We start from the raw sequence: 11,446 nt of genomic DNA, 5'->3' as shown, positions 1-11,446 counted from the left end.
CGTTTACTTCACCTTATGTGTTCATTGTTGAGTAAAAGCTATTGATACCAATTATTTTTATACTATATCCTCACTTCACAGTGAGAACCAAAATCTGTTTCTTCTTTCTTTTGTACTAAACATGTTCTCACACTCTGGAGCCATTTTGGTAACATCTCCAGGCACTTATTTGTCCAATTATTTTTAAGCTATATCTATATTAACTTTAATTTCAGTGATCATAAAAGTCATATACTAGAATAAAAACAGTTTTAAAGTTTTAGAATAGAATAGAATAAACCTTTAATACTGCACAGATGAGAAATTTGGGTGTTACCCAGCTCTTATGGCAAGGGGAATATAAAATATAAAATTGAAAAATTTATAAATTATAAAATTTGCTGACTTTGCACCAAAATGAGGTTCTATGGTCTATGGTATGGTTTTTATCTTTCTATCTCCATCATTGTTTCATTGCTGTTGCAGAGTAGATTTCAGGGTGCTGTTAGCGCCGGTGTCCTTCTATTATAGTGATACTAAACAAGGCAGGAAATTATATTTTTATTCTACAAAATGAAATGAATGTATCTACTCTGCAGAAGTGTTTGTGAATTTCAACAGATCGATTAGCTTGCTGCATTATATGTATGAACTGCATTTTTATCAGTTGCAGTTTCACCATCTCAGTGCCTAATGCTTCCCTCTTGTGGTGTCATGGTGGTTAGAAATAAATATGATATGTTATATGAAGTATATAATAAAAGCAAAGGCTTCACGTAAAGAGGGATTTGGACTGCTTTTAAGCAGGGTGACCTGCAGTATCCCACTGATTAACAGCCTCAACTGACACGTTCATGATGACTTTTGCTTTGTTCCCATTCCTCAGATCAATTTTCCCTTTATAAGGTTTGCTAAACCAGATGCTATATTTATGCTAAAAGTGGCCATAAAGAGTAAGGTCAGAAGGAGGAAAGGTAATACAGCAATGAAGAATAAAGGAAAAGTCAAAGACCGATTCCAGCTTTAAAAGGGGGATGGTTACATTTGTTTTTTTTGTACATAGATTTATATGAAAAAGATGATCTGATTTCTGGCAGCAAATGGCACATGCAAAAAAGCATTGGCAGGATAAATTCAGTTAAAGGGGAAAATCAGTGCAAAGGTACAGAAAAATACTTATATTAGTTTGGAAATCAACAAGCAAAGAAATCCAGATAGATGTGATTTTTCCCATTCAATAGTACTTTTAATGTGCATAGTTAAAAATGCTTTTGATTAATTTTGTCAGTAGGAGTAAAAGTTTGATGATTTTTTTCTCAGTGTTACTGCTCCATTAATAATAAGTGTTTAATAATTAATAATAAGTGAATCCATGTTTTACCCCAATGTTTCCACCATTCCTCTCACCTAACCCTCATTTCCTCTTCAGGCCTTGCCTTTCAACCACACACACCCTCTACAGCATATTAACAATATCTGAAAGTCATGTCCTTAAGAAATAAGAGGGAAAAATCGAGTTAAGACCCAACACAGGACCTGAAAGGTGCATCTAGCCCTTCAGCTGATTCATCTACCGTTTGCTGAACCCTTGTCAGAAATTGTTAGAAGAAGAAGCAGCTATTCTTAAGGATGGGAAACTCTTGATTGATGGAATCTTGAATATAGAAAAGTAACAATGGATTTTAATCCACAATGTAATGCCATTTGGAAAGCATATGATTGGCAAATGCATCATTTTTCAGGATAGCAATGATCCCCAAAACACTGTCAATACAGTAAAAGTATACCTGGATAGAAAAACATACAATAGAACAGCATCAGTCATTGCTTGGCCTCCCCAGAGCCCGGACCTCAATATTACTGAAGCAGTGTGGGATAATTGTGACACGAGAACGGAACAAAAGGCGGACAACACCCAAAGACGAGCTCTGAATATCCTTCAAGAAGCCTGGAAAACTGTTCCTGTGGAAATGACAAGAAAACTAGAACTGAAGAATAACAGTTACAATGCCAAATATTGACTTTCAAGCTTGTTATATTGTTATAAACTCTATTTTACGTATATTTCCATTTATGTTTGCACATGTTCAAATAAATCATTGCCCCTGAGGCAACGAGGAATGGCTAAAGATTTCTGCCAGTACTCCATAACAAACATTAACTAAAAGTGTTTGATAAATGCATTCTATTTGCTTTTTTAAAAATCACAAAGTGAGAGATTTTTTTTTATTTAAGTGAGCATTATGTTAATGTTTTAAATGTCATGGCATAGGATCAGATAGCTTCAAAGTAAATTATATTTTGAAATGTACAATCCCTTAAACACTGTGTCCTGATCTTGAACTAATAACTACTGAGATCTCAAGTCTACTGCATAATAAGACAAACAGCACCATTTAGAAAATGTCTTTTTATTGCAAGTATTCTTAATGCTTTGATGTTTTGTACAGATTTTCATATTTACAGTGATAATTAGTATTCCTCTAATAAATAGTACAACTGAAAGTCATTCTCTAGCCTACATGTTTAAATACTGCACGTGCAAAGTATGTATAATATGTGCTTGTCCAATAGATATGCTGTCTTAGTAGCTATTTACAATGTTACATAAGAAACAAATGTGGGATCCAACCACCATGCTACTAAAGAGACACTGTGCGTTTCCCCTCCAAAACAAACCATCCACTTCAGTGATGGAGTCATGCAATCATTCTACTGGGGTGAAGACAGTTTAATTACAGCATCACTGCAATAACAGTATCCATCCCAAAAAAAAAAAAAAACATCAAATAAAATTTTAATTATTTCTAAATAAGAAATTCGTGATAAAACAGTTTTCCAATTAACCACTACATAACAGTAGTGTCTAGTTCTTTTTTGGTAGGAAATGTCCACCAGTGCTGTAACGTTTTCAAAAATAATAGTAAAAGAAAAAAAGCATTTTGATGAAAAACTAAACCAGCGTGACCTACTGTACAAGTTTGTTTAGGCTGCTTTTGCAGCAGTGCTCTTTATGAAGTCTCCAGGGTGCGATAGTAATAAATCATCTGTGAATGAAACCTTTTACACGTTTAAAATCACTTTGTCTGCCATAGGCAAGAAATCTGTTCCTATAAATACACCGTTTAATTATGTGTTCGCATTGCAAGTGCTGCTCTGCCAGAAGTGTAGGTAGAGCAAAGTCAACCTATACATTATACATATCCTCATATTTGAACATTCAATATCAATATATTTTCCACATATTGTGAATATAACGCTGAGTCCTGCCTGACAGCACATTCCCATGAGTGTGCAGAGAGGGAGAAACACGCAAACACCGTGACGAGACAAGAGCACGGCCAGTGTGATGTTACTTCACCTCTAGATGGCACTATTGCACAAACCTACAACCTTCTGCATCGTTTCACTGGAATGGATGACAGGTACAGTGCAAAAACAATAACAGGAACAAACTGAGTCCGATATGATATACATATTTATGCCAAAAAAAAAAAATGCCCGTTTGATCTTGTGTTTCCATGTAGGAACAGGGAAAAATGTCTATATTGTGTTGTCTGGTTCACCTCGGCAGAGTTCTATGGCTTTGGCAGGAGGGTTGAGAGGAAACAGAAAGGGCCTTTACCGCCTGCACCTGGCATGTTTGTGATGAAGCAGCCGCCTCTACTCCTGCTGAGCCTCCTCCCTGTACCTCTGAACCCGAGTGAGCAGAGAGCACCGACGGTCATGCACACACACAGATACTGTACACTTCAACAGACACTGGAGACATTTCAGACATGGGTTACAGTATTTACAGAAGACACTGACTTGATCGCATGCACTTGATAATAGGGGTGTTTCTGACCCCTGGGGGGGAGTCAGTGCAGGAGTTCAGAGCTGTCCTCGGTGGGAGAGGAACCGTCAAATTATTCAGTGCTGTGAGAATGTTTGTACATCGCCTTAGAGAGTTTGTTTTGCCTCCGAATTATTTAAGAGTGGCACGATTTGACTTCTATCGCTGTAGTCATAAAATATAGTCTTCATTATGGTGAGTACTTGAGTCAGTGAGTCAGTGACATGTTTTTCTTCCACACAAGTTGGGTTCTAGCCTTGAAGCTGCATTTAATGTGCACATGATTACATTTTTCTTATTCTGTCTATTCTGCAGCCAAAGGGCTGCAACTTAAAACTGTTATTAGTATCAATTAATTTGCAGATTTTTTTCTTCAAGCGGTCAGAAGGTGTGATCTAAAACTGTCATGTCCAGGGAAATTTCCCAGGATCAAACAGATACAGAGAGCATTATGCATCTTTAAAGAACAGAAATAAAGATCTAGTTATCTAAAACAAGAGTACGAGTGGACTCTTTTAGTTACTCTTGCTGTGAAAAGTAATTAAAATCAATAAGGATTTTTTAAAAATAGTTTATAAATCAGAAGATTTATAAATCAGCGGACTCTGTACAGTTTTGGTTCTGCAGATAATCCAGTCATGTGTGACTGGATTAAGATTAAAATAATGCAAGCTACTTTCAGCTGCTCCCTTAATCACAAGGTGTCACTGCAGCAGGTAGCTCTACATGTTCGATTTGTCAGTTTTTCCATAATGGATGCTCCTCCTGACGCAGCCCTGAAGGGACTCAAACCTCCTCCTGGGATCAAACCTGAAAGTTTTTGTTTAGAAGGCAAATAATGCATAAAGCGCTACACTGTGGAGCCACCCAGATTTAAGTTAATACAGCTGAAAAATCTAAGTGTACCTTGTTAATTTTGAAAAACCCTTTGATTTTAATAATATATACCACATTTATGATGATACTAAACTTTTAAATTTGGGTTTTAGAACTGCTCAGCAATTTTTCACAGCATTAAGAAATCTTTAAATTGATGTGGGGTGATTTAAAGGACAAGAAAAAAAACAAAAAACACCCAAAATTCAAATGAAAAAAATCCACCCTGAAACACTTTATCACTCTCTTGGTGGTGACTTGTCTTTGGTTGGTTGTATTCTTCCTAAACGAGTTATGATGACGATGCCACATGATGGTGTCACAGATGTATTTCCAGATCATAAAATCTTGGTTAAATAAGTATTTAAAACAGTGATATGTTAGGGTTAGGTAGCAGTCCCTTGTCATCAAAGAGTAGCAAAAGACATGGTGCTGGAACTCTGACATGAAGCCTGAATGCTTCAACGCCACAAGACATTTTACTTTTAGATTAAAAGGCAAGATTCAAGTTTTCTCAGCTGGAAAAACGTCTCGCCACTCTGATTCTACCATTATCCTCGCTATTTCCACCTACACATTATGACACAGTTGAATGCAATGGATTCACACCTGTATACCACACACACACACACACACACACACACACACACACACACACACACACACACACACACAGAGTAGTTAGATGGAGTGCTGGAGTATTATAACGTGAGAGAAGCTGTGGCCTGTACAGATCCTCCTGCTTCAGTGGTGGCAAGCTTTGCCATCATCTTTTCTCAGGAGCACTAATAAGAGGGCAAATATTTCCTTCCTTCCTTTCTCTCCTGGGAGCCAGTCTGCAGCCCTGATAGCTCGTGAGTCTTCTGGTGGGTGACAGATCAGCAGAAGTGCATCACTTTCGGCTGCTGGGAAAGCGAACAGCTCTTAACTCCTGCATCGTTGTCGGATTTTTTATTTATTTTTTATTACACCAGGGAAACAGAGACACCAGTATGTTATGTGTAATGTCAGCCCTTGAGTGTCCCTGTCAGAGTAAAGGGGGAGGAGTCCTGCGCGACTCCTCATGCTGGCTTCATGGTTTTATTGGACGTCGGGTGGAGACGTGGCCCTCGTTCAAAAACACTAAAAACAATTTTAAAAACAGATTTCGTTGATTATTTCGAGCGTTGCTCCTTGCAGTTCTTTTCCAATCAACAGGGACACGACCTCACCCACTGGCATGCACATGCAGGCTGGCTTGTTTCCAGCTCACAGTGGGCACAGCTACTCCATGCCATTCCTCAGCATCTGATTGGCTGCGATGAGCATGACACTGATGATGAATGCCATGGCAAAGGCGCAGATGAGGCTCTTCCTCACGCACGTCTGACGGTTCTTCTTTGAGGGGTGAACTGAAAGAGATGTGAGAAGCGGACAAACACAAATGAAGGACATAAATAAAAAATAAGCAGATTTAAATGATGGTACCACTTTTGCTTCTAATAAGACTCTGGATAAATCATTTATTGTGCCCAGACAACGATAATGAAGAAAAACAGAGGGCTCACTGACACACATCAGACTTTCAATGGTTTATTTTGCTGTGAAGTGTTACTTTTTCAGCTCATTGGTCAACACTTCTCTCCCAGGAAAGATTAATGCCATTCAAAGCTGAATAGTATTACAAAGTGCCCTAAGATGCTTAAAATGTAAGTCTTGCTCTGTTGTCTTTTTTGTGGTTTGGTGTCGAGGATAAGAACTCAGCTTGGACCAAGAGCAAAGGATGGTCCCACGTGGAAAGAGTCCGGATTATTAGAGGGCAGATGTTGAATTCTGGGGCTTGGAGGAAAAAGATCTGAAAATGAGCACACCCACGCACAAGAAGCATTCAGGATATTGGCTTTTCCTTCTTTTTTTCATCTTCCTCGCTGGTCGCCTTGCCTCCGTTCCTTTCTTCCTCATTTCCTACCTCATTCCTTCCACTCCTGGTTTGCTATGTGTCCCTCCCTTTCTCACTTCCTTGTTTCCTAACCATCTTCATCTTTTCCTCATATCCGTACCATCTTCATCGGCTAACAAACAAAAGATTTCCCAGCTTGACCCCAGAAGGACACACAAATCCTTTGTGGGTTGCATGAATATTTAATTTGGAAAAATCTGCCAAATCAAATATGTGGTGACTCCTGAATAAGAGAGCAGCCAGTGGTAGCTTCTTCATCTCTCTCTCCATCCCTTCCTTCCTTCCGATCTTCTTCCCTTCTTTGTTTCCTTCCCTTCTTTCTTGAAGCCTTTCTTCTTTAATTTTTTTTACGTCTTCGTCCATTACTTCAGTCTCTTTGTGAGCTTCCTTGTTTTTGTGCCCTCTCCCTTCCCTTCATTCCCATCTCTAGCATTAATTTCCTTCCTGTCTCCCCACCTTCCACATTTCCTTCCCAGCTTCCTCCGTTAACTTATAACTTATTAACAAACCTACTTCGAATTGGGTTCAGCACATAAATATAATTTATTGTGAAATGTTTTACTATAGCCGAGAACAAAAGAAATAACCCTGAGGTGTGATCTCCCATAGGCCATGACAAGGAGAATTATTGCTCTGGATCCCAGCTGAAAGAAGCAACAGAGAGGCCCACTAAGCCACAACTCAGCGGTCCAGACATCACAGCAACAGCCAAATTTCACAAAACAGAGCCCAATTAGTCTAGCGGCTTTAAAGTGATAGGAGAATCTTTAAGCTAAAGATTGGATTATTTAAATAAATAGCATGTATTCTAACATTTCCTTTTAACTCTGTCAAACAGGCTCGCTGTACCTCGTTATATATCAACTCTTTTCCTGAAGCACCTTTAAATAACTCCTTTACATGAGATATTCAGATAAAACCAGCAGAAACGGGTCAGTAAAACCCAAAGAAAAGTACAGAACATGGACTGGAGGAGAAAAACAGATTTTTTAAAAAAAGTATTTTTAATGATTTCAGCTATTGTGCAGCTTACCAGAGGGGAGTTTCAGAGCTCGGGGGCTCAGACTGAAAAACCCACCCAGTCACCTTTAGTCAGGAACACCAGATTCATGGCTAATATAGTCTAATACATGCAAAAAAATCCTAATTACCTTCTCAAAGGTAATAATTTTCTTTTCTTTCTTTCATTTTAATTGAAACTGTCTGAAAGGTAGCAATTCGACTCTTGAGCCATTTGAAAGCTGCAGTTTGTGCTGTTTTTTAACCGCATCACACTGAGAGAAGGTTTTAATATTTTTTCTACTCATTCACATAAACAGGAAGGAAGAGTATTATTGTATAATAATGAGCAGTGAGGGGGTATAATGTGTTTGGGGGAGATTTCTGTATTTCATCGAAAAACCTCAAACTCAGGATTTTAAAATCTCGTCTCCATAAACCCTGAGTTTAGACTAAAGGACAGGATGCTGAACTGAAGGTCATGAAATGGGATTTCAAACTGACACACATTTTCACAACAGCAGGCCAGGTTTTTACTTCTGGCTCGATCAATTTCTTTCCCTGACCAGTTATTTAGCAGCTCATCCTCCCTGCAGTGAGTGAAATGATTTTCCGGGCCACAGTAATTAGGGAGGCTGAGCCAAAGACCTGCAGACACACGGCACTATTCTTAACTTTCACACAAAAAAGTCATCAAAAATGCTTCTTGAGTGCTGCTCCAAAGAAAATGTGGAATGGCTTTCAAATTTATATAAAACTTGTCATTTTATCCACATCTTAGACCACAAACTGAAATGCCAAGGTTACATAACCCAACACTGGGTGAGTGAAGAGTCTAAATGTGGTTTGCTCCTTGTACACAAACAATTTAGGGTAGTTTTCTAAGAACAGATCTTTTGGCTGCTTCTTTTGAGGAACAGCATGCTGACACCGACAGTTACTCACATTCACAGTGTCATCTGTTAGACATTTGTGTCACATAGATGGAAATTAAGGAGCTGGTAGAGAAATCACTCTCCGCTCAGTATTACCCTCCATAAACCTGTTTCCCTAAATCTTAATCTACTGCTGACACAACATGAAAGTCTTCATCTGTTACAAAACAGCGCTGCTGGCAGGTGAAATGATCTTTAATTGTTTTGCAGTTTCAGTGGAGAAGTGCACCATGAGTCTTCAGACAGCTAAATCTTCCTGTTTCCCATTTTTTCACGACTTCCACCATCTCTCTAAGCTACTATTTCTTAAAGACATTTTGGACAGTGGAAATTGCAAGCTGGAAGTGCTTTTAAATCTTTTTCATAGCCTTCCCCGGCTTTGTAGTCATAAATTTGCTTTCTTTTAAGTTCTTCTTCTTCTTCAGAGGAGCCTGTGATTGTTGAATGTTACCACAACGTCTGAAGGCAGTTTATCCCCAACCAGCTCCAAACAAGTCAATTAAATCTTATGGCGTTAATAGAGTTCAGGGACTTTACACATGTCACAATTTTTGTTAAATCAGTTTCGTTTAAAGTCTTGCTTAAACAAAATCTGCCCAATCTTTCACATACATCTCTGAGGATGAGCTAGCAGGGTACAAATGGAAAGAACGTGTTCAGCTGCTGGACTGAAGATGGGAGGAGAGTTGTGGTCTAGACAATCGTTCTAAGTCCAGTCAACTGAATCCAATGTCGGCCTCATAAAACACCTCTGCAGCCGCCCAGCCTAATGATACAACTGCCAAATATCCACAGAGGACTTTCTCCGGGCCACTGTGGTCTCAAGGTAATAAAGTGCTCGGTGGCTTAGTGGCTGCTGACTAATGCATTCATCCTTCTGTCCTTATCCAGCGGGGTAACTTTAGCTGACATCCATACTGTGTTGGTTTAATTTATGACACTTCCACTTGTTACTGTTGTGATGCTGATTTCCAAACTGCTATTAAAAGACAATCAAAGAGCATTTGCAGACTATGATGCAGTGATTCTGTATTTGTTTGTATTTGTTCAGCTACTAGCAACATTTCTTCTTGTTCAGTACTGAGAAGAATCAAAATACATTGACTCCTGCAGAAAAGTAAATGTGTGCTTGACTGCTTGTAAACACCATGCATTTTTAATTAAGAAGGTTTAAGAAATATTGAAAAGGTAATAGATTCCCAACCTCATGGCTACAAAAGAACGGTGGTGCAAAAGTATGATTTGTCACAATAAATATTATAAACATATTTGTCACAAATTAAATATGAGCAGGTCAGGCTGTAGGCTGCAGTTGAAGAGTTGAGGTTTAATAAAGCACACAAAATGCTTTAATAATAATAATGGATTGCATTTATATAGCGCTTTTCGGGACCCCTCAAAGCGCTTTACAATACCACTATTCATTCACTCTCACACACTGCTACAGTTGTAGCCACAGCTGGCCTGGGGCGCACTGACAGAGGCGAGGCTGCCATATGGCGCCATCAGCCCTTCTGGCCATCACCAGTAGGCGGTAGGTGAAGTGTCTTGCCCAAGGACACAACGACCGAGACTGTCCGAGCCAGGGGCTCAAACTGGCAACCTTCCGATTACAAGACGAACAGCCAACTCTTGAGCCACAATCGCCCTGAAGCCTTTAGCAGAATCTGTGGTGCAAAATGGTGATAAAGGCATTAAAAAAGGAAAGCGAGTTAAAAGAGAGTTTTGAGGGCTAAACTGGGAATTGCTGCGTAATTTAGTTGCTTTTTAGTTGAACCTGTTAAATGTGTTCCAGGGGGATTTTTCTTTTATGCTGAAAGCAGCAACAACAACGCTGATATTTTGAAAAAGTCAGAAATCACACCTTACATAGCGCAAGTGCACAAACTAACCAGCGTATGCAATATAGAGATTCAATCTATATGCCCTTAAATCTCCACACCTGTGAGGCAGCTGTGACATTCATGGATCGCAGTTGATTTCCACACTTGCAAGTGGCACTCTGGATGGCTGCTGCAGCTCCAGCATGTTTATGCTATTGGTGCAATTTGTTCAGCAATGAATCAGCGTCTGGTGAACTTCTATGGATCAGTGGTTACATTTTTTTCCAGTTGTTTTTCAGCCTCCCACCATATTGATCCAGAACGAGGAAAAGCCAGAGGGAAATCAACTGCCTCTTGTGCTACCTCATATATCAGAAAGCTGAAGTAATAAGCACAAGTGTAGCATGATGAATCGTATTCAGTATGAATCACACCATGACTTGATGTATCGATTTCTCCATGACTGAGCACTTTTTTGGTGTCCCTGTGTGGCAGGTGGTACTTGAAGACCTTGGGCTCAATAGATTCTGCAGTGGGCAGCCTTAATCATAAACCTAGTAGGGTCATCATGTTGTCATCACTCTACACCAGTTTTAAGAGCTTGATAAAGTGCTTGTGCAATCTTTGTCCATTCTCAGTGACACCAGTGTTGGCCTAGTAAATCCCTTTTTTATTCACAGGCACGTGTGTTTGTGAGAGACATTAAAGTCTCTTATGCTTCTGAGAGTCATTTTGGTCCACAGAAGAAATATAAACGGCCGTGGCTACAAAGACAAATCTCAACACATTGGAATTTAATTCACACAGTATTAACCTAAGAGACTGATAAGCACAGACTCACTGCATAACGAAGCAGGCTGGGACGCTGCTTTGGGACATGTAGAAGCTGCTGGTGTTATGACTCAGATTTCTGTGCTTCTAAAAGTCATGTTTCTGGTGTTGAAACACAATAGATGCCATTTTTTAATCTGCTTTCAAAACACACATGGAATCAATTAATTTGCACATGCTAAAATGTAACAAGGCTGAATAGACACATGAGTTTAGGTGAGAAACTGGG

General features: G+C 39.2%; 1 protein-coding gene across 3 annotated transcripts in view; it reads right to left on the bottom strand.

Annotated features, from left to right (window-relative positions):
* Positions 1-2,371: 2,371 nt before the first annotated feature.
* The window catches only part of caln1 (calneuron 1), a 59,449-nt gene continuing 50,374 nt past the window's right edge, over positions 2,372-11,446 (bottom strand). For all 3 annotated transcript variants that reach the window (XM_086262293.1, XM_086262294.1, XM_086262292.1), the window contains one exon: positions 2,372-6,081. In XM_086262293.1, coding sequence (XP_086118419.1) covers positions 5,954-6,081 — 128 coding nt within the window. In that variant the 3' untranslated portion in view covers positions 2,372-5,953. The remainder of the gene's footprint in view (positions 6,082-11,446) is intronic.

The sequence above is a fragment of the Aulonocara sp. 'chitande type north' Nkhata Bay genome, linkage group LG14 (assembly GCF_057382095.1).
Source record: "Aulonocara sp. 'chitande type north' Nkhata Bay isolate Kocher_YH1m ecotype deep benthic linkage group LG14, A_spYH_male_GT1.1, whole genome shotgun sequence".
NCBI classification, from domain to species: domain Eukaryota; kingdom Metazoa; phylum Chordata; class Actinopteri; order Cichliformes; family Cichlidae; genus Aulonocara; species Aulonocara sp. 'chitande type north' Nkhata Bay.
The sequence above is the reverse complement of the archived record's forward strand: the minus strand, read 5'-3'. Positions and strand labels throughout refer to the sequence as shown.